The 26,370-nt window shown below is 41.1% G+C and overlaps 1 protein-coding gene across 4 annotated transcripts in view; it reads right to left on the bottom strand.

Annotated features, from left to right (window-relative positions):
* The window catches only part of lama2 (laminin, alpha 2), a 385,152-nt gene that overhangs the window by 53,209 nt on the left and 305,573 nt on the right, over positions 1 to 26,370 (bottom strand). For all 4 annotated transcript variants that reach the window (XM_052095596.1, XM_052095599.1, XM_052095597.1 and 1 more), the window contains 11 exons: positions 25,750 to 25,861; positions 15,791 to 15,953; positions 13,527 to 13,737; positions 13,333 to 13,449; positions 12,591 to 12,751; positions 12,008 to 12,146; positions 6,970 to 7,072; positions 6,546 to 6,662; positions 4,167 to 4,349; positions 3,301 to 3,455; positions 880 to 1,023 (listed from right to left, as the gene is read on the bottom strand). In XM_052095596.1, the coding sequence (XP_051951556.1) occupies positions 880 to 1,023; positions 3,301 to 3,455; positions 4,167 to 4,349; positions 6,546 to 6,662; positions 6,970 to 7,072; positions 12,008 to 12,146; positions 12,591 to 12,751; positions 13,333 to 13,449; positions 13,527 to 13,737; positions 15,791 to 15,953; positions 25,750 to 25,861 (1,605 nt within the window). The remainder of the gene's footprint in view (positions 1 to 879; positions 1,024 to 3,300; positions 3,456 to 4,166; positions 4,350 to 6,545; positions 6,663 to 6,969; positions 7,073 to 12,007; positions 12,147 to 12,590; positions 12,752 to 13,332; positions 13,450 to 13,526; positions 13,738 to 15,790; positions 15,954 to 25,749; positions 25,862 to 26,370) is intronic.

Here is a 26,370-nt window from a genome sequence, read left to right as displayed (position 1 = left end):
GTGGAGGACAAGTCTTCGCTTCTGAGACCGTCAATCCGCGCATCTTATCACGTGTCTCGTTGTGCATGGCACCGCGGAGACTCACAGCATGTGGAGGCTCATGTTACTCTCCACGATCCAAACACGACTCACCACACGCCCCATTGAGAGAACCACTAATCACCACCATGAGGAGGTTACCCCATGTGACTCTACCCTCCCTAGCAACTGGGCCAATTTGGTTGCTTAGGAGACCAGGCTGGAGTCACTCGGCACGTTCTGGATTCAAACTCACAACTCCAGGGGTGATAGTCAGCGTCAATACTCGCTGAGATACCGAGAACCCCTATGAAATATATTATTAAACCTAAACTTTAGAGGAATTTCTTTGAATTTGATTATTTTCCTTCCTTTTCCTTAAATTCAAATTAAATTCTAAACGGTGAACAACCTGGTATACACATTCGATAGACAATGTGTAAATGCTCAGAGACCATATTTGCAGGGTTGAAAATAAGGAAAGATTATAATGGCAGATGAATCAACAGGGTAGTTTACACAATAGAGCAGCTCTAGTAACAGCCATCATAGAGAGTTACACATTGTAATTTGTGTGTGTGTTTGTGAAAGAGAGTAATACATTATTATTTTTCCTTCTCTTAGCTGTGGGCAAAAGCTGTTTCTTAAACGGTTTGGAAAATAAGCATCAGATGAATTCTGGAGATTTAAAAGTGCTCATTATGTGCTACTTTAATTCAACAGCTTGTCAGCCCTGTTAGTGACAACTATTTACATGTTTAAGAGTGTAAACTAAAGGATGGGTCTAAAATAAGAGCTTAAGAAATCATGTATAAGACCTGAAAAATATACAAAAAGATTCAGGGTCCGTTTCACACTCACATATTTGGCCGAACCGAGGTAGAAGAGCAGGTTATCAGCAGCAACAGTCTTCACATTCAGGATAATGGTGTTGTATCGGCCTTTCTTTATCTCTGGGCGGTATGTACGAATACAGTCTCCACCGGACGATACAGACACTTTGATCTAGGGTTCAAACATTGAAAGCACATGAATGATTATGATATAATCGATAGTTTCTTTTGTAGCAAAAAGTAATAAATTGATTAAGTATTATTGAGAACTTCTTTAATGGAATAGTTCACCCAAAAATGAAAATTCAGTCATTGTTTACTCAACCCTGTGTTGTAATAACACTAAATGACTTTCTTTTTCTCAACACAAAGTTAGAAATTGTGAATAAATTTTGTGCTCAGTGATGTCATACAATGGTAGGTTATGGTGACCACCTCTTCAAGCAACAAAAGAACGCAAAAGATTAATTCAGAAGTCTAATAAATGATTTCATGTTAAAGCATACAATAAGATTTGGTGAGAAACAAACCAAAATCGAATATATTATTTAGTGAAAATGTTCATTGACAGTTGATCTCCTGTGTGCGTTCATGATAAGGCATGAGAGTAACAGTTCATGCAGCCCCCTCATGACATTGGAGAGTTCAAGTGAAAACTTGTTTATCTAAAAACAGTCCTCCACAGCGATAGTGACAACAGAACACAACACAGCTGCACATGAAACAGAGAACAGAACTACTAAACATGTCTGAAGAGTTTGTAGTCAGAGAATTGATGCATTTCTATGCCCAACCTTATTTTTTTAACTGGAGTCACAGAGGTGTGTAAACAATGACAACATTTTTATTTATGGGTGAACTAATCCTTTAACTTTAAAATGTTGCACAAACTATATAGTATGTATATTTAGGGCAGAGTGTCGTTTAAAATGGTGTAACTTATTTTTTGGAGTACAGTGATATGTTGTAGTCTGTTTTCAGGAGTGTAGTGAAGTATTGTGGTTTGTTTTGAGTGTAATAGAGTATACAGGCAGTAATCACGAGTGTAGTTGATTATTCTTGTGCTACCCCCATACACATGTATGGATGTTGTATTTTGGCTTCGCCATACGCAACGCATAATTTCAATTAATTTAAACTGACTGATCTCAGTTCAGGAGACTCTGTGCTATCAGTAAAGGGTTAAACTTTTGACGCACTGAGTCATGTGATCAAACAACATGGCGTTGATCTCAGCAGAGTTTGACTTTGGGATGAAACATAAAAAAAATAACTACATCTGGTAACGTGGAGAGGTGGTGGTGGTATAGTGGGTTAATGCACACGACTGTTAATCAGAAGGTCGCTGGTTCGATCCCCACAGCCACCACCATTGTGTCCTTGAGCAAGGCACTTAACTCCAGGTTGTTCCGGGGGGATTGTCCCTGTAATAAGTGCACTGTAAGTCACTTTGGATAAAAGCGTCTGCCAAAGGCATAAATGTAAATGGTAAGAAATCTCATTACATTTTATATTGAAACCTGTTTGATTTAAAAGATTAGAGTCTCTAGTTTCATTCGATATGCAATTCTTTTTATTTGAGCAATTTATCGCAAAATGCCCTGCTGATAAACACAATGTACATTAATGTGTAATTTTGCCATTTTTTTACTTAGAAATCCGATATTTACTGTGCACTGTTATATTGATAATCAATGAGTTCATCCAAAAACTGATAAATGTGTCTTTCAGAGTCTTTATATGGAGTTATGATGAAAATAAGATGCATTTCAAACTATTCTGAGACCAGTGCAGACAGACAGCACACTAGAGGTAAAGTCATTCACTAAATAGGGAGCAAGGGAGCATCCTATATCTCTCTATGCAGTTAAGTGCGTTCACTCCTAAAATCGGATCAAAAGTTCAGATTCAGGCTGCAGATGATGTTTGGATCACTCAACATCTTAATCAGTACATAGATTCACCATTTATAATGGATCATTTTATTTTAACAAGGTTGGCAGTGATTGGATGATGCTGGTCATTATTAATTATGCTAATTTCTGATGTAATGTCTGTAATGCCTCAAAAACATGAATAATCAACACTCCTGGAAACATAATAAACAATATGATAAAACAAAAACTGTGAAAAATAGACTTTATAGCTTTGTATTATTTAAAATGTAAAAGGTAAGTCCCGCTGTCCACATATGTGCCTAAAAGATGATTTTAGCCTACAAAATTAGTGATCTTGCTTGTTAATTAGGTGCTACTAGTTACAAATCCAAAAGAGAAATGGAAAATGCACACAGCAAACACACTCAAGAGAGTAGTGGATTATACAAACTATTTTCTTAGAAGTGAATTAAGTGTATTATTATGGGATGTTTTCCCAGAGTGTAGTGAATTATATAGGATTTATTTAGGAGCGTTGTGGAGTCAAAGGCTAATTTGAGTACTATACTCACAGAATTAGCCTGTTTGCGGGCCTGATTGATGAGTTCTTTAATCTGTGAGATGTTTTTCTTTATGTTGTCCTGAAGTTCCTGAATTGGCTTTAGTTTCTCCAGTAACCTATCAGCTTCATTCTCTAGATCCTTCACTTTAGCACCGGCTGCATGAACTGCAAACACACAAGAAGAGTATAGTCCCAAACATTACTAAATAAATCTATAATGAATTCAATTAAAAATGACTGCAAACATGCTTGATAGCGTTGCCGTCAGAAATGGAAAATGTAAGGTTCTATAAAAATAAAGAGACCATAAAAAAACAACACAAAAACAAAATAGAAAATGGCAGATGGATAAAAAAAATGAGAGAAGAAAGCGACATTATATATCTTTCATTTGCAGCATAGGAAGCGTAAGACATGGAGCTATTATTTCAATAGAAAAGATGAGAGAAAAAAATGACAGAGTTTCCATCCGTAATTAGCTGAAGCGCTCATTAGGATAACGAGCTTAGTGAAGCTTTCAAAGGCTGTGTTTAATCCTGTTGAGCTGAAACAAAGAACGGAGAAATGGAGCGATGAGGAGTGAAAAAAACACTCTCTCTGCACATGCAGCGTGCTCTGAATAAAAGCACCATGCTGAAGCCTCGGGGAGTAGAAGGGTCTTAATGGGTTAAAATCATTCCGCACAGATGATGAATAAAATGTATACATACTTATTGCTGTTGACGTTCAAAATCAAATGGGGGGAAAAATATGAAATAAGGATTTAAGTGATCTTGTAACACAAACATTTCATTTAAGAAATCAAATACTCAATTTCCATGCAATTGTTATGTGTATAAAGAAAGATTATTAGTGGAGTTTTGATGGATGTCGTACTGTTTTTCTCTGGATCTTTGATTAGGTTGTTGGCTTTGTTGACGTTATCCTCCAGTTTGCTGTAGTTCTTTTTCAAGCCCATCAGGTTTAAGTTCATGTCCTTCAGAGAATTCAGAACGTCTAGAGCCGTGCCATTGGCCTCTTCTGCCTTCACTTTTGTGGCTTGTATCTTATCTGCCAGATCTGCAATCATCCACAAAAAGAAGATTTAAAACCGAACATGCATAACTGTCACAGAGCTTCATGCCTTTATGAATATCAGTCAAGAGGAAGTCCAGCTGAACAGACACGAACTTGTTTTCAAACACAGCTGGACATCTAATGCAGGGGTCTCGACGACGTGTTTTTCCATAGAATCAAAGTACGTTTAACTTTAAAAAGTGTCCTTATCACGTTGTCTATGATGCGACACAACCAAAGTGAGACCCTATAAAAGCGTCGGTCTGACGCATGTGTATATTGATACGTCCATAGAAAAGCCCTTACAAGAAGTCTACCTGGGCAGATATTTTAAACTAGCAACGGCAGATCCTGATCTGGGGTGTAAGAAAGTAGTTCCATTCACAAATGCGTTTTTTGTGTGACAGTGCTTTGTTTTTCCTCATTGTTTTATTTACTTGTTTGTTGAACTGTTGTATATAAGCAATATCACACTGATTACCTATGGTAACCTGCCTGCCTACTTGCGGCTGAATCACAAGCCATACGATTTAGGGCCATACAGCACGATTGCGATTGTGATATTGCTTTTATATATATATATACACACTGGTGGCTAAAAGTTTGAATAATGTACAGATTTTGCTGTTTCGGAAGGAAATTGGTACTTTAATTCACCAAAGTGGCATTCAACTGATCACAAAGTATAGTCAGAACATTACTGATGTAAAAAACAGCACATCACTATTTGAAAAAAGTCATTTTTGATCAAATCTAGACAGCAGCCATCATTCCAACATCTTATCCTTGAGGAATCATGCTAAATTGCTAATTTGGTACAAGAAAATCACTTGCCATTATATCAAACACAGTTGACAGCTATTTGGTTCATTAAATGAAGCTTAACATTGTCATCATGTCTGTTTTTGAGTTACCACAGTATGCAATAGACTGGCATGTCTTAAGGTCAATATTAGGTCAAAAAGGGCAAAAAAGAAACTGCTTTCTCTAGAAACTCATCAGTCAATCATTGTTTTGAGTAATAAAGGCTATACAATGCTTGAAATTGCCAAAAAAACTGAAGATGTCATACGAAGGTGTACAATACAGTCTTCAAAGACAAATAACAACTGGCTCTAACAAGGACAGAAAGAGATGTGGAAGACCAGATGCACAACTAAACAAGAGGATAAGTACATCAGAGACTCTAGTTTGAGAAATAGACGCCTCACATGTCCTCCACTGACAGCTTCATTGAATTCTACCCGCTCAACACCAGTTTCATGTACAACAGTAAAGAGAAGACTCAGGGCTGCAGGTCTTATGGGAAGAATTGCAAAGAAAAAGACACTTTTGAATCAGAAAATCTAAAAGAAAAGGTTCGACTGCGCAAAGAAACACAGACATTGGAAAAGAGTGTTATGGATCTTAACCCCATTGATCTTTTGTGGGATCAGCTAGACTGTAAGGTGCGTGAGAAGTGCCCGACAAGACAGTCACATCTATGACAAGTGCTACAGGAAGTGTGGGGTGAAATGTCACCTGAGTATCTGGACAAACTGACAGCTAGAATGTCAAGGATCTGCAAAGCTGTCATTGCTGCACATGGAGGATTGTTTGATGAGAATTCTCTAAAGTCGTTTTTTAAAATTGTTTAGTAATTTTTCACGTTATTAATGTCCTGACTATACATTGAGAGCCACTTTGGTGAATAAAAGTACCAATTTATTGGTACTGGATTTATTGGTACAAGAGCTAAATCTGTACATTATTCCAAACTTTTGGCCACCAGTATATATATATTACTTTTTAAATCAGCAGGAATTAAAAGCAGTACACAGAATACTAAGATGATGTATTCAGTAAATACAGTTAACAATTAAAGTAATGGGGATTTAGAGTGTGTATTTGTAATAAAAAAAATCATCCTTAAATAAGCATATTTTTTCAAGCCATATACAATAATTTCTTATTTGTTTCTTTAGATTTTGGAACAGAATATGACCCGAATATGTTCTTCACAGGTTTCATGACATTTATGAGATCCAAATATTGAAAACATTACCATTTCAAAACAATGATCTATGGCACACATCACATTTCTGGTGAAGAGTATATCTTTGACACACTTGAAATTGTATTTTCATGTGCCATGTGTCAGCTAACACACACACACGCACGCACGCACACACACATACACACACATACACACACACAAACCGTTAGGGATGGCATTGAGTTTGTCCATTGTATCATTCAGGTCTTTATGCAGGTCTTTGTTCTTTTTGTCGGCCGCTTTCAGTCTGAACTGAAGAGCACCAAGATTCTCTCCATTTTCTGAAAACAAAACAGTTTAATTTATTCAGTTTAGATATACAGAGACAGTGCCCATTAATTCAAATTTCTGTACATGTGCCAATTTAGCTATTGCAGCGCACTTTCAACTTTAGTTGCTGAGCAGGTATTACATATGACACATAAGAGAAAAAAGTACAAATGATAAATACAAACAAATAAAAGGATGAGAATATCTTTCCTAGAATTTTGGGAGCATTTTTGTGACATTAGCAGAGCACTGCTAGTAAGAGTGTATGGATGAAGGAGAGATTTTTTTTTGAGTGTTTGTCTGATTGTAATTTTTAACCTTTCACGTCGTTCTGCAGTTCTTTGGCCTCGTTCCAGAGATTGTAGCTCTTCTGGACGGAACGCTTTGCCTGATCTTTTAGAGATCCTTTGGGTTCTGAAGCCTATGGACAGATCATAGCACAGATTACAACAGATGCTTTGTGTGTAAGTGCAGTGGCCCCAAAAGTGTTTGGAAACTTAAGTCACACTTAAAACTTCATGAATCAAAGCAGATATCGCTTCTGAGCCATTTTTGCAATGACTTTCAATCAACTGCTGTATTGCTGATTTTTAATGGATGTTTCAAGTCAGTTTGCTTCAAGTGTCCTAGTTCAGCACATTCAGACTTTACAGCCACTTAATTTACAAGAAACAGTTAAAACTTTACCTTTTAGTTAAGAAAACCATAGTAATTCTAAGTAAAAGGTTTTCTTAATCTAAGGACTTTGTTGCAACTGGGCTGGAAACCTAAAGGAGTGAGCCCTCGATCAAACCACTTACACACAGGTTGCTCGAGAGATTGAACCTGTAATAAAGATCAATAATGGTGCCGATATCATGAGAATGATGCATTTTCTATTCGCAACTGTGGCAGGATCTAGTTCACTCAAGACAAGGAGGAAGTGGGGGCAGGTAAACAGTCCATGTGAGACTTTTTATTTACACACATTTTTAGTATAACACACATGGCTTGCTTTTCAGCAGGACACACACACACTCAGGTCGGTGTCTCTCTCTTACTCTCTCTGGCATTCTGTCTCGCTCTTATCCCTCTCCAGCTCTCACTGCAATAGAAAACAGCTGTAAGAGATAATTCACTCCAGGGGTAAATCCTTACTGCCCTCATCTCCAGAACTCGCTCTCCATTCACAAACCGGTGCTCGACCACTCCCCCACCCACCACCACAGCAACATAAAAATAAGATGAAATTCAGAAATGTGTTGAATGTGAAATGATCGCTGTTTGATCGAGCTATATACCACATACACTGCCTGGCCAAAAAAAAAAAGTCTAAGTTTTTGATTACAGGTGCATTCATTGTGGCACTGTTTCAACAACCTTTGCAATGGCAATGTCACAAGATTTAATTCCATCCAGATTTGCATTCATTTTTGGTCAAGACCTTGTATTGAGAGTCGAACCATTCCGTAAAGTCTTCTCCAGCAGATCCCAAAGACTGTCAATGGGGTTAAGGTCAGGACTCTGTGGTGGCCAATTCATGTGTGAAAATGATTCCTCATGCTCCCTGAACCACTCTTTCACAATTTGAGCCTGATGAATCTTGGCATTGTCATCCTGGAATATGCCAGTGCTGTCAGGGAAGAAAAAATTCATTGATGGGATAACCTGGTCATTCAGTACATTCGGGTAGTCAGCTGACTTAATTTTAACGCCGCAAAACGTTGCTGAGCCTCGACCTAACCAAATGAAGCAACCACAGATCATAGCATTGCCTCTAGAGACTTGCATAGTGCGCACTATGCATGCTCTTCCCTTCTTACCCTGATGCGCACATCACTTTGTAATTGGGTAAATCTGGACTCATCAGGCCACATGACCTTTTTCCATTGCTCCACAGTCCAATTTTTATGCTCCCTAGCAAATATTTTTTTTTTCTGATTAGCTTTACTGACAAGTGGCTTTCTTGTAGCCAGCCACAAAGCTGTTTAGTCCCGATCCTGTAAGTTTTCGTCACATTGTGTTTATGGAAATGCTTTTACTTTCACCCTTAAACATAGCGTGAGATTTTTTATGATGTGACTTCAAGCATTTTAGTGATCTCCGATCCCGTTCGTTTAAAATTGTTTTTCCAACTACATTTCTTCTGCAAAGTTGACAGTTCACAACTATCCTTCCAGGTTTTAAAAATGTGACAGTTCTTAACCCAATTCCAGTGATTTCAACAATCTCCTTAGTTGTTTTCTTTGCTTGATGCAGGCCAATAATTTGCCCCTTCTGAAACGCAGTAACATCTTTTCCACAACCATGGGATGCATCTTGGTTGTTTAAGAAATTAGAAGCTACACACTGCATCACTTAGGGTTAAAAGGATTGTTGCCAGCTGAAACATTTGAATGACTGTGTAACAAGGTAAAAGGGGAAAGGAGGAGGCGAGAACCTTTCCGACCCCGCCTGCAGGCAGGTCATCCCCATCTCTTCGGACCTGGCTGGGTGACAAGAGCAGGGAAAAAACAACAACCAAAAACCAAAAGGGAAAGGCCAACACAGAGCAATAGCGGGAGAGAGAAAGAAATTTACACGCCGGTTCTCTGATATGCCATAGCTTGGTCCTCGGCCACTCCTCCACCATCTAATGGATGACAGCCATGCCTCCCCAGGTGGATCAGAGTCAGTCCTCCAGCAACTGGCAGACAGAACGCAGATGGAACACCCTGCTGCATTTTCAGTGGATGGAAGGGGTGTCCCCAGCCCCTGGCAATGGTTCTCCCACACCAGGGGGTCGGCCAAGAGCCCCTCCCTGCTCACGGTCGGTGGTCCTCTCGACCCCACCGCATTCTAACTGCTTGTAGGGGTCTCCTCCGCCCCTGACCTGGCCCTGCTGGACTCCCTAATACCTCTTCCAGCAGCAACCATAGTATTCTCAGGAGTTCTCCTATCCAGGTACTGACCAGGCTCAATCCTGCTTAGCTTCAATAGTCAACCAGTCTTGAGCTACAGGGTGATATGGTAAACTTCTAGGTTACTGTTGTAACCTCGTTCCCTGATGGAGGGAATGAGACTTTGTGTCAAAGAAGCAACACTAGGGGTCTCTCTTGAGAGCCTCGCACATCTCTGAACTTGAGAAAAGGCCAATGAGAAATTGGCAGACAGAATTTGCATGTCCCGCCCCCGGACATAAGGGTATAAAGGGAGGGAAATGCGTTCTTTTCCAATTCCTATTCTTTCAGGGGGAAAAGACCCCACAGAGACCACACCTGCCCAGGCTGGGGGAGGTAAAGGTATTGGGTGTTGCCCAACCCGCTGCTCTGCATATGTCTGCTAGGGAGGTGCCTTTGCCAGTACCCACAAGGATGCCACACTTCTCTTCGAGAATATTCGAACCTGCAAGGGGGCGGGCACGGCCTGGGTGTGATAGGCCATTGCTATGGGGTCAACCACCCAGTGGGAAAGCCTCTGTTTGGAGACAGCGTTCTCTTTCTGCTGTCCACCAAAGCAGACAACGAGCTGCTCAGAACGTCTAAAGCTCTGCGTGCGGTCCACATAAGTACGCATGGCGCACACTGGGCACAGCAATGAAGGGCTTGGGTCTGCCTCCTCCCATGGCAGCGCTTGCAGGTTCACTACCTGGTCTCTGAAGGGAGTTGTAGGAACCTTGGGCACGAAGCCCGGTCGCGGTCTTAGGACGATGTGAGTTTCTGCTGGACCAAACCCCTGGCAAGTGTCGCTGACAGAGAACACACACACGAGGCAGTGCCTGTGACCGTCAGGAGCGGAAGTACACAGGGGCGGAAGGGCATCTTTATAAAAAAGCGTCATAAAGAGGACGTTCAACGCTGCAATGTATTGCTCTTTTAGAAAATTAAACTCTTAAGAAAATATTCTCTGTTATAAAAGCACTGTCAAAGCACCCAGAGGCAAAGCTGCACTGCCGTGCAGAGAAGGAGAAAGCTGTAGATATGCGCTGTAGATACAACAGCATACGCTCTTTCAAGAGATGAAGTGAACAGTCTTGTGAAAACAGCTCGCTGATCACACAACCGCACGGCTCTGAAGAAACATTCTGAATGGTCAGACGCATTTCCCTCCCTTTATACCTGTATGTCCGGGGGAGGGACATGCAAATTCTGTCTGCCAATTTCTCATTGGCCTTTTCACAAGTTCAGAGATGTGCAAGGCTCTCAAGAGAGACCCCTAGTGTCGCTTCTTCGACACAACATCGAAGTGAGCAACAGACGGGGAACAATTGTTTAACACTCTTCTGTGAAGCACCACTGTTCAGTTTCAACCTTATGTACATCAGAGATGAGAGAGGAGTGAGGAAGTGTGAACGACAGGAGAGAGGGATGATAATGTGAGCAGAAAAAGAAAGCTTTGATCTCTGACAGGACAAATGAATCTGAACTGAACAGCCTGAAAAAAATCAGAGGAGTGTTTCTCTGTTCCACAACTAGAGAGCTACTTATACTTACGTTTTGATCAAATTCTAAGGCATTCTATAGCATGTATCCTTAAAGGAATAGTTCACCCAAAAATGCAAATTCACTCATGATTTACTTACCTTTAAGCCATCCTAGACGTGTATGACTTTTTTTCTACAGCAGAATCAAAATGAGGATTTTTATAAGTACATTTCAGCTCTTTTTGCCATTTCAATGGAAGTATATGTGTGCCATCGGTCTGCTGGCTGTTTGACGGTCCAAAAGTCATATCTAGGCAGCATAAAAGTAATCCACATGAATCCAGTCGATCAATTAATATCTTCTGGAGCAAATTGATAGGTTGGTGAAAAAAATAATCGATAATTTAAATGCTTTGACCTTTTTAAACGTCATATTTGCGATATGCATATTCTTTTCAAACCAGTGTTGGTTTTCTACGTTTTTTTTTTGTTCCTCATATTTTTTGCTTTTTGACTGAAATGCCCTTTAAATTTAGTGTTATTACATTTTTTTTGTTGTATTCATTAATTATAGTCTAATGTACCTGGACTAAAATGGCATAAAATTTAAATAGAATTTAATTTTATTTTTATTGACTATAATGTGAAGGACCTGACAGGAACTTGAACCAAATATTCAAAATTCTGAAAAATATATAAACTTCTTACAATTATTTATACATATATCAAACATTTGAGAGATGAATATATTTAATATGTAAGATTAAACATGAGAAAACTGAATTAAACACATATAATGAATATAGTGAAGTATGAGCAACTTTTATAAGTGACTCTGTTGTTAATTCCTCATGTTTAGACCAGCAATGTTTGTCTTTTCAACAAGGTATGCAGACAGTAGATAACGATGCAGCTTGGGTTCAATGGGTTTCAAGAAGTGCATGTGTGTCCAGAAATGTGTGTGTGTGTTCTTACCAGCTGTAAAGCCTCCATGCTGGTTTTTTTAGCATCTTTGGCCAGTTTATCTGCTTCATCTATGTAGTTCTTGATGTTGGTGTATGCATTGAAGGCGGCTGTGGCATTGAAGGACAGGTTCTTTGCATCAGCAAGAATGCTACAGAAACAGAAATACGGTTCAGATCGGTGTAAGAAAACACACACACACACACACACACACACACACACACACACACACACACACACACACACACACACACACACACATGTTGTGTTTCCATGTTTTATGGGGACTTTCCATAGACATAATGGTTTTTATACTGTACAAACTTTATATTCTATCCCCTAAACCTAACCCTACCCCTAAACCTAACCCTCACAGAAAACTTTCTGCATTTTTACATTTTCAAAAAACATAATTTAGTATGATTTATAAGCTGTTTTCCTCATGGGGACCAACAAAATGTCCCCACAAGGTCAAACATTTCGGGTTTTACTATCCTTATGGGGACATTTGGTCCCCACAAAGTGATAAATACACGCTCACACACACACACACACACACACACACACACACACACACACACACACACACACACACCTGTCGAGAATACCGGCAGACTCGTTGAGCTGTGCAGCATGGTTCTCCGCTCTCAGTAGCAGCTCCGGGACTGAATCTTCCAGACCACGACCCAACTGCGTCACCTTAAAATCCAGTTTATCATGTAGGGGGCCCAACTCTCTCACCATCTCTTCCAGCTCCTATAGACACCAAAATTACAAAAACTACATTAACAACTAATTTAAGCCCAATTGACAGCCCTATTTGTTTTTTTGTTTTTTCCAGTTGTACTTTGTAACTATTGAGACAACAAAGTCTTTGAGATGAAATATGAAATAAGTTATATGTGAAGATAAACAAAATGATTTTAATCGTGCATCATTTCCAATCAAGTTTTATTTTGTTAATTAATTTAGCAATACAAATGATCCCATTTTATTCAAAGAATATGTCAAATATAATTTCCACCAAAGAAAGCTATTCAATACAATATATATTTGATTTGTGATGGAAATTACTTTTGGTAGTTCGGAAAAACAGACAGAATTCTCCAGTTGGACATTGTTAGACAAATTAAATAAAACATTTTTTTATGTATTTATTTTTAGACATTTGCTAAGTAGAGATGTTGCTGGGAATTAATAGGAATCGGAACAAAGCACAGATTCGAACCTTCACCTCTCATCCGAGCACCCAGACTCAACGTATTAACTAGTAAGCCGCAGCTCCAACTATAACATATTACATTTGTATTATTTTGATTCTCCAGTCTGATACTGACCTCTTTGCCCTGGTTGATGTCATGTGAGAGAGTGCTGGCTTCATCCAGCATCTTCTCTCCCTCTGTCAGAATTCCTTCTGCTTGCTTTTTCTCTTTACTGGCTGCGTCCCTCTTTCCCTGCACAAACACATAGAAAACGTTGCAAACACAGCACAGAGTGTTTCACATGTGTGTGTTTGTGTGTCTGTGTGTACCTGCAGGCTGTTAAGGTTTTGTTGGTTGCTAACAGCTAGCGCTCCTGCCTCTCTTGTTTTGTTATGAGCATCCAGCAGCAGATCCTGAGCTTCATTGAGTTTCTGCCTGTAATCGCCCATCTTATCACTAACCTCCTTCTTCAGATCCTCTGTGGCCTGGTGTGGATCTCCAAACAAACGCTTCACTTTAGCTAAAAGAGCCTCGGAGGCCCTATAAAGAGAGAGAGAGAGAGAGAGAGAGAGAGAGAGAGATAGTTTCTATTATTTGCTCACTTATCTGGGACTCATGACCCAAGAAAACCTTTTAGCAGATCAGAAAGGAAAACAATTTAATGTATAACTATATACTGTGTTATTACAGTGCTTTGTCGAATACTAAATTCTGATTGGTCAATCATGGCATTCTGTGACCAAATCATTTTTTACAATTACTGCTCAATGATCTGTCCATCATTCACTTTCAACGCATCTTTTTTTCCATACAATGACTGCGGCTGTCATTCTGCCTCACGTATCCTTTTGAGTGCCACTGAAGACAAAAAGTCATACAGGGTTGGAACAACATGAGGGTGAGTTAATGATGACATAAGTTTCATTTTGGGTGATCTCTAAATGCACGAACTGGCTTTAAGCATTTCCACCGGTCGCCTCAAGGTGTCTCTCTCTGTCCTCTCATGGCCATCCAGACAGAAGAATCCAGTAAAGAAGTAATTTGATTAGGCTAGAATATATTCCTCCCCCTCCCAACCTCAGAAAGCTTTTAATTAGTTAATTAAGATTTTACATAAGAAAGAGAAACTTTCTTTATTCAAGCTGGGATCCACTGAACCACAAAATACAAAAGAGACACAAAACGCCACCAAAACAATTATTTCAACCTGCGAACTTGAATGGCATCCACTCAAAATGCATTTTATGTGATTTTTGCTCGTTGTGTAAGTAGTTTGCTGTGGTGCTCAGACTGATTAAAGGCACATTTATGTAGGGATGTTCGATTCCAGTAATTTGTGAATCAACTCGATTCCAGACAGGAAAATGGTAAAAGAGGTAAAAGTTATATCTCATTATAAACAGCTCACTACAAAGCGTTCTTTGCACTATTTGTAATAGCATGAATGACATTTAGGCCTACTATTAAAAGCTGTATTCTAAGATTAAATCAGGGCCTATCTGCACATACCAAACTGTAATGCTTCAATCCCATGAGATAAATATGAGGGAAGTTTGAGTAGATGTGCCTGTATTTCAAAGAACTACCTCTTATAATCTTAAAAGCATCATTTAACCTACATTGAAATTGTCTGTTATGACTCTTAGAAAGAGGTTTATATAATAATGTACAGTGATTATCCACTTCCATTCTTTAAACAATACACACTTCAATCTTATGTAAAAATCCAGGATGTTGTACAGCTTTATTTCATACTATCTAAAATAAAATATACATTTTATAACATTTCATTTAATAAAATAATTTGAATATAAAGTTGCGTAAAATGTAGTCTAACTAAAAAAAGTTAAGTAGATTTTAAAACACTATATGATATATTAATATTCAATAATATTAAATAATATATGAAATATAATCTAAAAAATGATATATAAAAATATATTGAGAACAAGTAGAGAAGCGTTAGATTCTGGCTTTTATATGTACATATCGATGTATTGATGTGATCTGGGAAGCTGACTCAACTCTGCCAGACTTGTGTTGTGATATCGGGGAAGTTGTTATTGTATGTCAATTTACAGTCACAAATTTGGCATGTTAATTCAAAGTTTAATCCAAAGTAAAATCCCGGTAGACTATACAGGTCTGGAAAGCAGATGTGTTGAAGGGCTCATGTGATTGCTTCATACAGATGAACAAACGGAGATTTACAGATGCTGACGGACTTCAAAAGACTCGGAGTCAGGTTGATGATCGTTTAGATGCAGTCAATTTATAATTCTTCTGTAAACTGTTTTAGCGCTGTTAGGCTTCTGAAAAGTGTAGTAGTTCATTTCGAGGAAATAAACAGTCCAAAAATATCATCCGGTTTCCCTGAAAGAAATTAACTCCAGCTCTGGAGTCGATTCCAACGTTTCGAGTCGATTCTCGATTCCCAATGCCTTGGAATCGAGGAATGAATTATTTTAGGAATCAATTCCTAGCCCTACATTTATGATGTATAACAGTATGCTGCATTATTTAGCGGTTGCTTTTTGTCTTATTGCCTTCACACCTTTCTGTGTGTTGGTGGGTTTTTGTATGTGTGTTTTACCCAAGTTCCTCCTCGGCTATGTGTTTCTTTCTGGAGAGCTGACGTTTGCGTAGTTCTGCCATCATGGCTTGGATTTCATTGTTTATCTCATTTACGCTCTTCTCTGGAGCTCCATTCCTCGAACCCAGAGTCGCATTCAGCTCACGAGCTTTGTCACGTAAAGCTGGACCACACACACACACGCACACAAACACACACAAAGAGATATACATGAGTTTTAGCACAATTAGCAGGGATATTCTCACACAATATACAAATGCACAATAACATCACATACCACATTCCTAAACAATCCTCTTTACCCATAATTAATCAATTTAATGGAGCACTGACTGAAAATGAGTCTCATTTTGAAATCATAGTGTTACTCACTGCTTTTGACGTCAAAATGTAAATAGTCATGCGCATAACACTTAAGCCGGTAAGAACCCTGTTAAAGGTGTTTATTTGCAATGCGAAATCTGTGTAACTGGCTTAAAACATTATGACCGTACCCTGATTAAAGGATAGTTCACGCAAAAGTGAAAATTCTCTCATCATTTACTCACCCTCATGGCATCCCACATGTATTTGACTCTCTTTCTTCAGCAGAACACATTTGAAGGAAAATAGAAAAATATCTCAGCTCAGTAGGTCCTTATAATGTATGTGGATGGTAACATGATTTTTGATGCTGTAAAATCCACAGACAATCATCAATAATGTCATCCATACAACTCCAGTGGATAAATGAACGTCTTATAAAGTGACAAAATTACTTTTGGTGTGAAAAAGATCAATTTTTATGTACTTTTTAACTATAAATCATTGCGTCCGGTAAGCAGCGAGGGCTGAGGTCACACAGTCTTCCCAGCGATGGCATGGCAACCTTCCATTTGTTGCAGCAGATGCTCTCTACCTCTGTTGGCATTGCCTACATGTGCACCACTACGTCTCCTGAGCTCTCTATCTCTATGAGGCTTTTTGGTCCAGCCTCCTCAATGTCCCTGTGCTCCTGGTCAGAGTACTCAGGTTCAAATAAATATGACGTGCAAAAACTTGTATCTCCTCCTCTTAAATGAAAATTTTCTGACATCTTTACTTCAATTTGCTTCAATTTGTTCTGTAGAGCATTCCTTCTAGTCAGTTGTAAATAGTGCTGCTTTTCCGGGTGTCACTTCTCATGTGAGCATGCCAACGGCAATATGTCACAAGAGAGACTGCGTGACCTCAGCTCTCTCATGAACGTGCATACTGCTGCTTACTGGATGCAATGATTTATAGTTAAAAAGTACTTAAATATTGATATTTTTCAACCAAAAACGATTGTATTGCTTAATAACATTTACAACTATGCATTTGGCAGACGCTTTTATCCAAAGTGACTTATTGTACTTATTACAGGGACAATCCCCCCGGAGCAACCTGGAGTTAAGTGCCTTGCTCAAGGATACAATGATGGTGGCTGTGGAGATTGAACCAGCAACCTTCTGATTAACAGATATGTGCTTTAGCCCAATACACCACCACCACTCGCAATAAAACGTGTATTTAACCACTGGAGTCGTATGGATGACCTTATCTGTGCTTTCTGGAGCATCAAAAATCATGTTACCATCCACATCCATTATAAGGACCTACTGAGCTGAGATATTTTTCTATTTTCTTCAAATGTGTTCTGCTGAAGAAAGGAAGTCATATACATCTGGGATGGCATGAGAGTGAGTAAATGATGAGAGAATAAAAATTTGGGGTGAACTATCCTTTTAAAGAACATGGCTTAAGGCATTTGCATGACTTTATACATTAAAGACTTATTAGGCATAATTGGAAGATCATACATGTAACCTCAATAAACATAAGTCTATCACTAAGGGCAGTTCTTGTGGTGCTTCTGCATAATTTTTTCAATCATTGGTCTATGTACACATGCATCAAATGCCATTTTTGGCCATTGTGTTTCATCCTTTATCGGCGTATTACCCAGTTGGCACCACATTATAAGACGGCATTTAAAACTAAAAGTAGTTCAACTCCAATGTTCAGATTCATTCAGTTTGCACTTTCAGTTTGTCTAGCTGTTTTTAACTGGACATCACTATACGCAACGCATAATTGAAATTAATCTGACTGATCTCAGTTCAGAAGACTCTGTGCAATCAGAAAAGGGTTAAACTTTCAACACACGTCATGTGACAAGACAACATAATCACATCAGAGTTTGTCTTAGGGTGAAATGGAAACAAAACTACATCTGGTGAGAAACCTGATTAAGTTTTTACATTGAAACCTGTAGGTCTCTAGGTTCATGTGATATCCCATTTTTTAAATTTGAGTGATTTATCGCAAAATGCAACACTGATAAACAGAATGTACACTAATGTGTACTTAAGCACCTATATGTACTGTGCATTTTCACATTGAGAATGAAAGAATGAAGCTGAAAAATGTTGCTTTCAGAGGCTTTATATGGAGTTAGGATGAAAATAAGATGCATTTCGAACTGTTCTGAGACCAGTGCAGACAGACAGCACATTGGGATTGGGATACATTTTTAGGAAAACTATTTGGTGTAAAACTCTTTTGGTATTTGTTTATTAGGGGCTACTAGTTACTAAACAAAAAGGGAAATGGAAAATGCACACAGCAGTCACGCAAGGGTCTCGGTAGGTTAAAGTTGAAGTGTGTAATTTCTGTGCCGCTAGCGCCACCAAACGGAAAAATATATATATTTTTTTTAAACAGCCTTCTTGAATACGTGTTCCAGACAAACTGTCAGTCTTTATGTTGTTTGGCAACATGCAAAAGTTAATCTTGCTTTGGTTTGACTTGGAAAATATAGACAAAATAAAACTATATTTTGTCTAAAATGTAAGTAACTCAATACAAACATTCGTTTTATAAAACTGTTGTATAAAAGTAATATCACACTCACAATTGTGCCGTGATGATATTCAGTACAATAGCACTCTTGCTTGTGTGATACTGCCTAATTATACTAAATAAACGTGTTAAATTGACAGCCCTAGAGCAAACAACAGATACCAAGTAACAAAAAAAAGTAAATATACTTTAGATTTCCTTTTCAATTCCCTCCCTTCAGGTGAATTTAATTTAGTTCAAACTTTGCTTGCCAGAGTTAATGTTCTTTAATCAATTTAAATTAGTCTCTGAAATGAAAATAAAAAACAAAAAAGAGAGCGAGCGAGCTTCTCAGCATATTCTAATTTAAAAATCATTATATTGAGTTGAAAATGAGCTATAATTAAATGCAATTCCGAAATTCCTAGAGAGTTCAAACATAAACATTTGATAGAACTACAAAGAGTGGAGTATATACCTGGCAGACGAGTTGGAAATAATTGCATAGTGACTTTCAGATGCAACGCAGGTCTTTGGGGTGGACGGAATCATTTGTTTCCTTCTCGTTTAGCGTGTGAGAGAAGATGAGAGGTAAGACAGTTTACAGGAGCAGGGAGCCCATGAACAGAATAATGTCAGGAATAAGAGGCTCAAGACCCAAGCATAGTAGGGTAAAAAGGTGTCCAGGCTGGGGCAGAGGGTAACAGAAACATGCTAAACTGGAAAATGGGGCAAACACACAGAGCCGACTGGACAGGGAACTGGAACAAGACCAACCAACATGACTGACTAGAATACACACAAGACGAACTGCCACTGGACAGTACATACAAGGAGACCAAAATAGGAAGGGAAATCAACAGGTTAACAAGACCGGGCAAGTGTAACTAATAAACTAATAATGGGCAAACAAGGAGGCGTGGTATGATGTAAGACAGAGAGACAAGCGGCGATACAGAAACAAAACAAAGCAATATCCTCTCACAGGACAACAAAACACCCGAATGGCATAAGCAAGACAATAAGGCGATATACGCCCATGCCAACCGACAAACAAGATGAGAGAATGTGTAGCAACACCAAACAAAGCAATGCCACATATTCTCACACTAAACTAAACCTGAAAGTACATCACAAGGCAAATGCCATGGAATGCACACAACAGGTGATTAAAACAAAACAGGACACCTGTGCGAGAGTTTGGCCACACACAAACATGAAACCTCAGACCAAAGTGACTGAACCTCAGCATAACATGAACACAGCTTGCGACCCAGGTGCACAGCACAAAGCAAGTGCAGCGCGTGTCCGCTGTCACAAGAGACAGACATAGAATATTGACACAAGTGCATGCCACCAAGATGACAAGCGCAATGCACTCATGCCAATACAGGATAAGACATGGAACATAAGTGTGAGGATCCCGACAACAAAACCGAAACCAAACCAGAGAGAAGGGTCAGGATCCAGACACCATGCTCCACACATGAAACAAGATTTACACAAACACAAGACAGACATGGTACAATAATGCCATGGTCCTGTCAGACAAATACCCAGACAGACAGAGTGACAGGACCATGACAGTACCCCTTCTGGCATCCCAAAATGGGAACATCAAACAATACAAAACTAGAACATACAACAGAAAGGGAGGAAAGGGATGGAAACTAAAGAGGGAACTTAAGGAAAGGGGTGGGGTCCGGCAGCCTGGAGGGAGGCCTCAGGGTAGAGGCGGGGTCTGGTGGCCTGGGAGGAGGCCACAGGGCAAAGGTGGGGTCTGGTGGACTGGGAGGAGGCCTCAGGGCAAAGGCGGGGTCTGGCGGTCTGGGAGGCAGCCTCAGGGCATAAGGGAGTACTGGGCGACAGCTGCTGGACAGGGTTCAGGAGGGAATGGCTAAAGGGGCGGAGCCGTGAAAGGCTTGGGCACTGGTAATGACAGGGGAACGGCCTCTGTGGCCATGAACACGGCAGAGACTGGGGAATGGTCTCAGTGGCTGTGAGCACAGGCAGTGAAAGGGGGCGCTGGCTCGTTGGCCATGGCAGATGTGGGCGCTGGCTCGTTGGCAGGGGAACGACCTCTATGGCCGTGGGCGCTAACAGTAGCAGGGGAACGGCCTCAGTGGCCGTGGGCGATAGATGTGGCAGAGGAACGGCCTCCGTGGCTGTGGGTGCTGACAGCGGCAGGGGAACGACCTCCAATGCAAAGTGCGCTGGCAGTGACTGCGGAATGGCCTCCGTGGCTGGGAGCACTGGCATCGACTGGGGAACAGGAGTCCTTCTCCTCCTCTTCTGGGCGGCCAGGAACACTGCTGTGGGAATAGCCACACTGGGACAGCCAAGGCTTTAGGCACTGGCTCTTGGACAGATGAGGCTTCAGAAACTGGCTCGTTGGCCATGGCAGGCATGGGAGCTGACAGCAGCAGGGGAACAACTTTTGTGGCCGTGGGTGCTGGCAGCGGCAGGGGAATGGCCTCTGTGGCTGTAGGCACTGACAGTGGCAGGGCAATGGCCTCAGTGGCCGTGGGTGCTAGAAGCGGCAAGGGAATGGCCTCCGTGGCCGTGGGTGCTAACATCGGCAGGGGAACAATCTCAATGACTGTGGGCGCTGACAACGGCAGTGGAATGTCCTCCTTGGCCGGGATGGCTGGCAGAGACTAGGGAATGGACTCTGTGGCTGGGAGCACTGGCAGTGACTGGGGAACGGCCTCCATGGCCGGAAGCACTGCAGCGACTGGGGAACAAGAGTCCTTCTCCTCCTCCTCTTTCAGGTGGTCAGGAACACTGCTGTGGGAGCAGCCATGATGACCAAGAATGCTGGCACTGGGATGGCCAAGGCTTTCGGCACTGGCTCTGGGATGGATGAGAATTCAGAAACTGGCTCGTTGACCGTGGTAGTTGTGGACACTGGCTCGTTGGCGGTGGCAGGTGTGGGTGCTGGCTTGTTGGCAGTGACAGATGTGGCTCCTAGTTAATTTACCGTGGCAGGCAGTGGAACGGCCTCAGTGGCCGTGGGCTCTAACAGCAGCAGGGGAATGGCCTCCATGGCATTAGCTCTGACAGCACCAGGGGAACAACCTCTGAGGCTGAGGCCACTGACAGCAGCAGAGGAACAACCTCTGTGGCCATGGGCGATGGCAGCAGCAGGGGAACGACCTCTGTGGCCGTTGATAGAGGTAGGGGAACGTCCTCCGTGGCCATTGGCACAGTCAGCGACTGAGTATTGGGCGCTCTCTTCCTCTTCTTGGTTCAGGGAAGTACTGCTACTGTATCAGCCTCCACCTCCTGGCGGTCAGCAGCAGTCGGCTTGGCCGAGGTGTCCACTTCTGTGTGGAGGCTGCCCTCATCCTCCGGTTGGGTTGAGTATTGGAAGTCCCACAAGGCACAGGCCGCGATGTTCTCCTCCCATTTAAGGGCAAACCTGACTGCCTCGGAAAACTCTGCATCCCCACACTTTTCTGGGATAATGGATCTAATGGGCTTGTTCAGGCCTGCCCAAAAGAGACCGAACAGGCAGGTCTGATCATATCCCAGACACGAGGACAATGATAAAAATTTAAGGACATACCCTCACACAGACTTTTCATCCTGCCGTGGCCCGTAAAGCTGCTTAACTATTGCTGCACTCTGGCGAACAGTTGAAAAAAACATCTCAGCTTGGTTCATCTTGGCCAGTTCGTACTGTCAGGAATAAGAGGCTCAGGACCCAAGTGCAAAGATTAAAAAAACAATGAATTTATTTAAATACAAAAATTTATCAAAAACAAACCAAAACTCCCACAAGGGGGAAAACAAACATAAACTACCCCGTAGGGGGAAAAGGTGCCCAGGCTAGGGCAGAGGGTAACGGGGCTGGACTGGAAAATGGGGAAAACACACAGGGACACACAGTTGTTCCCCGACTGAACGGGGAACAACATGACTGGAACAAGACCAAAGTAAGGTTTAATGTAAGACAAAGAGACACGCGGCGACACATAAACAAAACAAAGCCACGTGCTCTCACAAGACAACAAAACACCCCAATGGCATGAGCGCACATCGGCAAGACAATAAGGCGATATACGCCCATGCCAACTGACAAACAAGACGAAAGAATGAGTAGCAATGCCAAACAATTCAGTGCCATGCATTCTCACACTAAATTAAACCTGAGCGTACATTGCGTGGCAAACGTCACGCAATGCACACAACAGGTGACAAAAACAAGACAGGACTTCTGTGCAAATGTTTGGCTCAGCACAATGTGAGGGCAGCTCGCGACCCAGGCCTGCCATGTCAATCGAGCGCAACGTGCGTTTGCGGTCACGATAGACAGAAATAAATTATTGACGTGAGATGCCACCAAGATGACAAGCACAATGCACTCAACGCCAATACTGGACAAGACATTGAACATGAGTTTCCGGATCCCAAAACCAAAACCGAACCAGACAGAAGGGTCAGAATCCAGACACCATGCTCCAGACATGAAACAACACGAACCAAAACACAAGACAGACATGGGACGATAATGCCATGGTCCTGTCAGACAAAAACCCAGACTGACCGAGTGACAGGGCCGTGACAAATAAATAATGATGCTCTTCCACTCCACAGTAATTGAGTTCCACAACTGTTATTTCAGTAGGATAATCTATAGCATTTTGACACAGTGTTGCTTAAATGCACTTAAGAAAACAATATATGAGAATTGGTATGATTTCTTTATGTTTGACTTCCTTTTTTCTGTTATCTGTTTATCTAACTGTACCTATTGTCCTGTTCATTGTCAGAAATGTCTTGTACTGTCCCGTACTTTTCGCACATGTTTGCACGTGCACTTATATAGGTATATAGGTATATATAGGTATTTTATTTAGTTGTGTAGTCTCATGTGGTCCTGTGTTTGTCCTAGGTTGTTTTTATGTAGCACCATGGTCCTGGAGGAACGCTGTCTCGTTTCGCTGTGTACTGTACTAACTGTATATGGTTGAAACGACAATAAAAACCACTTGACTTGACTTGAAATAAAAAAGGCACTTACAAAGTTATGAAACACACACATTTTAACTGTGTTTTTTGTCCAAGATGGCAGAAAAGATGGTGTGAGTTATTCTTATTTAAAAGACAACATTTTTAGACTATTGTCTTCCAGGTTTCAATTTTGCCTTGTCCAGATTTCCAGATTAAAAAATTTGTGAAGGTCACATAGTATTTAACAATTGAACATCAGTTAGTTACTTGCATAATTATTTGTCATGAGAAGGCATGATTTAATTGTTTGTGTGGTGCTTTTGTCCAGAAATTCAGAAGCACAGAGTGCAAATGAATTTACATGGTGTAAAAATACCCTTAGTTCAACATTGCCCCAACACTCATCTCAACCTCAACCAACAATCCCCTAACCATAACTCCCCAGCTCAACCTCACTCAACCATCATCTTACCCTAACTCCCCAGCTCAACCTCACTCAACCATCATCTTACCCTAACTCCCCAGCTCAACCTCACTCAACCATCATCTTACCCTAACTCCCCAGCTCAACCTCACTCAACCATTATCTTACCCTAACTCCTCAGCTCAACCTTGCCCCAACTATCAGATAAACCTCTCTCAACGATCAACTAACCCTCAATCCTAATCTCTCAACCTCACACCTGCTCTCAGCTCAACATCACCCCAACCCTTAGCTCAACTTCACTCAACAATCTCCTAACCCTAACTTCTCAGCTAAACCTCACCCCTGCTCTCAGCTCAACCTCATTATACCATCACCTTACCCTAACTCCTCGGCTCCAAATCACACCAAATATCAGCTCAACCTCTCTCAACAATCAACAAACCCTAAATCTCAATCTCAACCTCACACTGCTCTCAGCTCAACCTCACCCAACAATCTCCTACTCCTAATGCCCCTGCTCAACCTCACCCCAACTCTTAGCTCAACCTCAAAAAACCAGCACCTTACTCTAACTCCTCAGCTCAAAATCGCCCCAAATATCAGCTCAACCTCTCTCAACGATCAACTAACCCTAAATCCTAATCTCAACCTCACATCTGCTCTCAGCTCAACCTCACCCAACAATCTCCTAACCCTAACGCCCCTGCTCAACCTCAACCCAACTCTTAGCTCAACCTCACCCAACAATCTCCTACTCCTAATGCCCCTGCTCAACCTCATCCCAACTCTTAGCTCAACCTCAAAAAACCAGCACCTTACTCTAACTCCTCAGCTCAAAATCGCCCCAACTATCAGATAAACCTCTCTCAACGATCAACTAACCCTCAATCCTAATCTCTCAACCTCACACCTGCTCTCAGCTCAACCTCACCCCAACCCTTAGCTCAACTTCACTCAACAATCTCCTAACCCTAACTTCTCAGCTAAACCTCACCCCTGCTCTCAGCTCAACCTCATTATACCATCACCTTACCCTAACTCCTCGGCTCCAAATCACACCAAATATCAGCTCAACCTCTCTCAACAATCAACAAACCCTAAATCTCAATCTCAACCTCACACTGCTCTCAGCTCAACCTCACCCAACAATCTCCTACTCCTAATGCCCCTGCTCAACCTCACCCCAACTCTTAGCTCAACCTCAAAAAACCAGCACCTTACTCTAACTCCTCAGCTCAAAATCGCCCCAAATATCAGCTCAACCTCTCTCAACGATCAACTAACCCTAAATCCTAATCTCAACCTCACATCTGCTCTCAGCTCAACCTCACCCAACAATCTCCTAACCCTAACGCCCCTGCTCAACCTCAACCCAACTCTTAGCTCAACCTCAAAAAACCAGCACCTTACCCTAACTCCTCAGCTCAAAATCGCCCCAAATATCAGCTCAACCTCTCTCAACGATCAACTAACCCTAAATCCTAATCCCAACCTCACCCAACCGTCTTCTAACTCCCCTGCTCAACCTCACCCCAACTCTTAGCTCAATCTCACTCAACCATCACCTTACCCTAATTCCTTAACTCAGTCCTATCAGCTCAAACACATTCAACATTTAGCTCAACCTTAGATACCATAATATGTCCCCAGCCCTGCCTAGATTCCAGCCCATCAAAACCTCATCCAACCATGACCATTTGAAGATGCCTACTTGCAGTTTATTGTTTGTCGGTACCTTCAGCAGCCAGGAGTGTGTTCCTCACATAGCGCTCCAGGTCCTCTGCTCCTTTGTGACTTCTCTCTGCATCTGCTGCTGTCTGCTCCCCATCAGCAGACACTTTAGTGGCCTGAATGTATTGAGAAAAACAACCGATAAAAACTCAAGAGATTTTATTGTACATCAGACCTAAGAGTTGTAGTGTTGCCCTACAACTGAGATAACACTTCACCCCGGTTTTATGAATAGGAAACAAACACAAGCATGCATGACCTCTTCTGTATGTTGAGAATAAAAACCACAAGAAACACTAAACTCTAGAGCCAACATGAACAAAACTGAAAGAAATAAAACCCATTTTACTTCCAGTTTGGTCAAATTATGTTAAAGGTCAAGGTTTCATAAACCAAAAGTATAGAATAAGGGAGTATGAGGTCTTCCTAGTTAACTGTTTCTTGAACTTTTGTTATATGAAAAGACTGCTTCTCTCGCTTTTGAATATAAATGTAAAGTTTATCAAGGACGTCTATTCTGAAGATGGCAAAAAGTTCCTTTCAATAGGAATGAACAGAACTGAAAAATCACTTCCAGCAATACACAAGTTACTGTTCTGTCCTTCTTTGATGTTTAAAAAAACAA

The sequence above is a fragment of the Xyrauchen texanus genome, chromosome 28 (genome assembly GCF_025860055.1).
Source record: "Xyrauchen texanus isolate HMW12.3.18 chromosome 28, RBS_HiC_50CHRs, whole genome shotgun sequence".
NCBI lineage: Eukaryota > Metazoa > Chordata > Actinopteri > Cypriniformes > Catostomidae > Xyrauchen > Xyrauchen texanus.
Note: the sequence above shows the minus strand (reverse complement) of the source record. Positions and strands in the feature narration are given on the sequence as shown.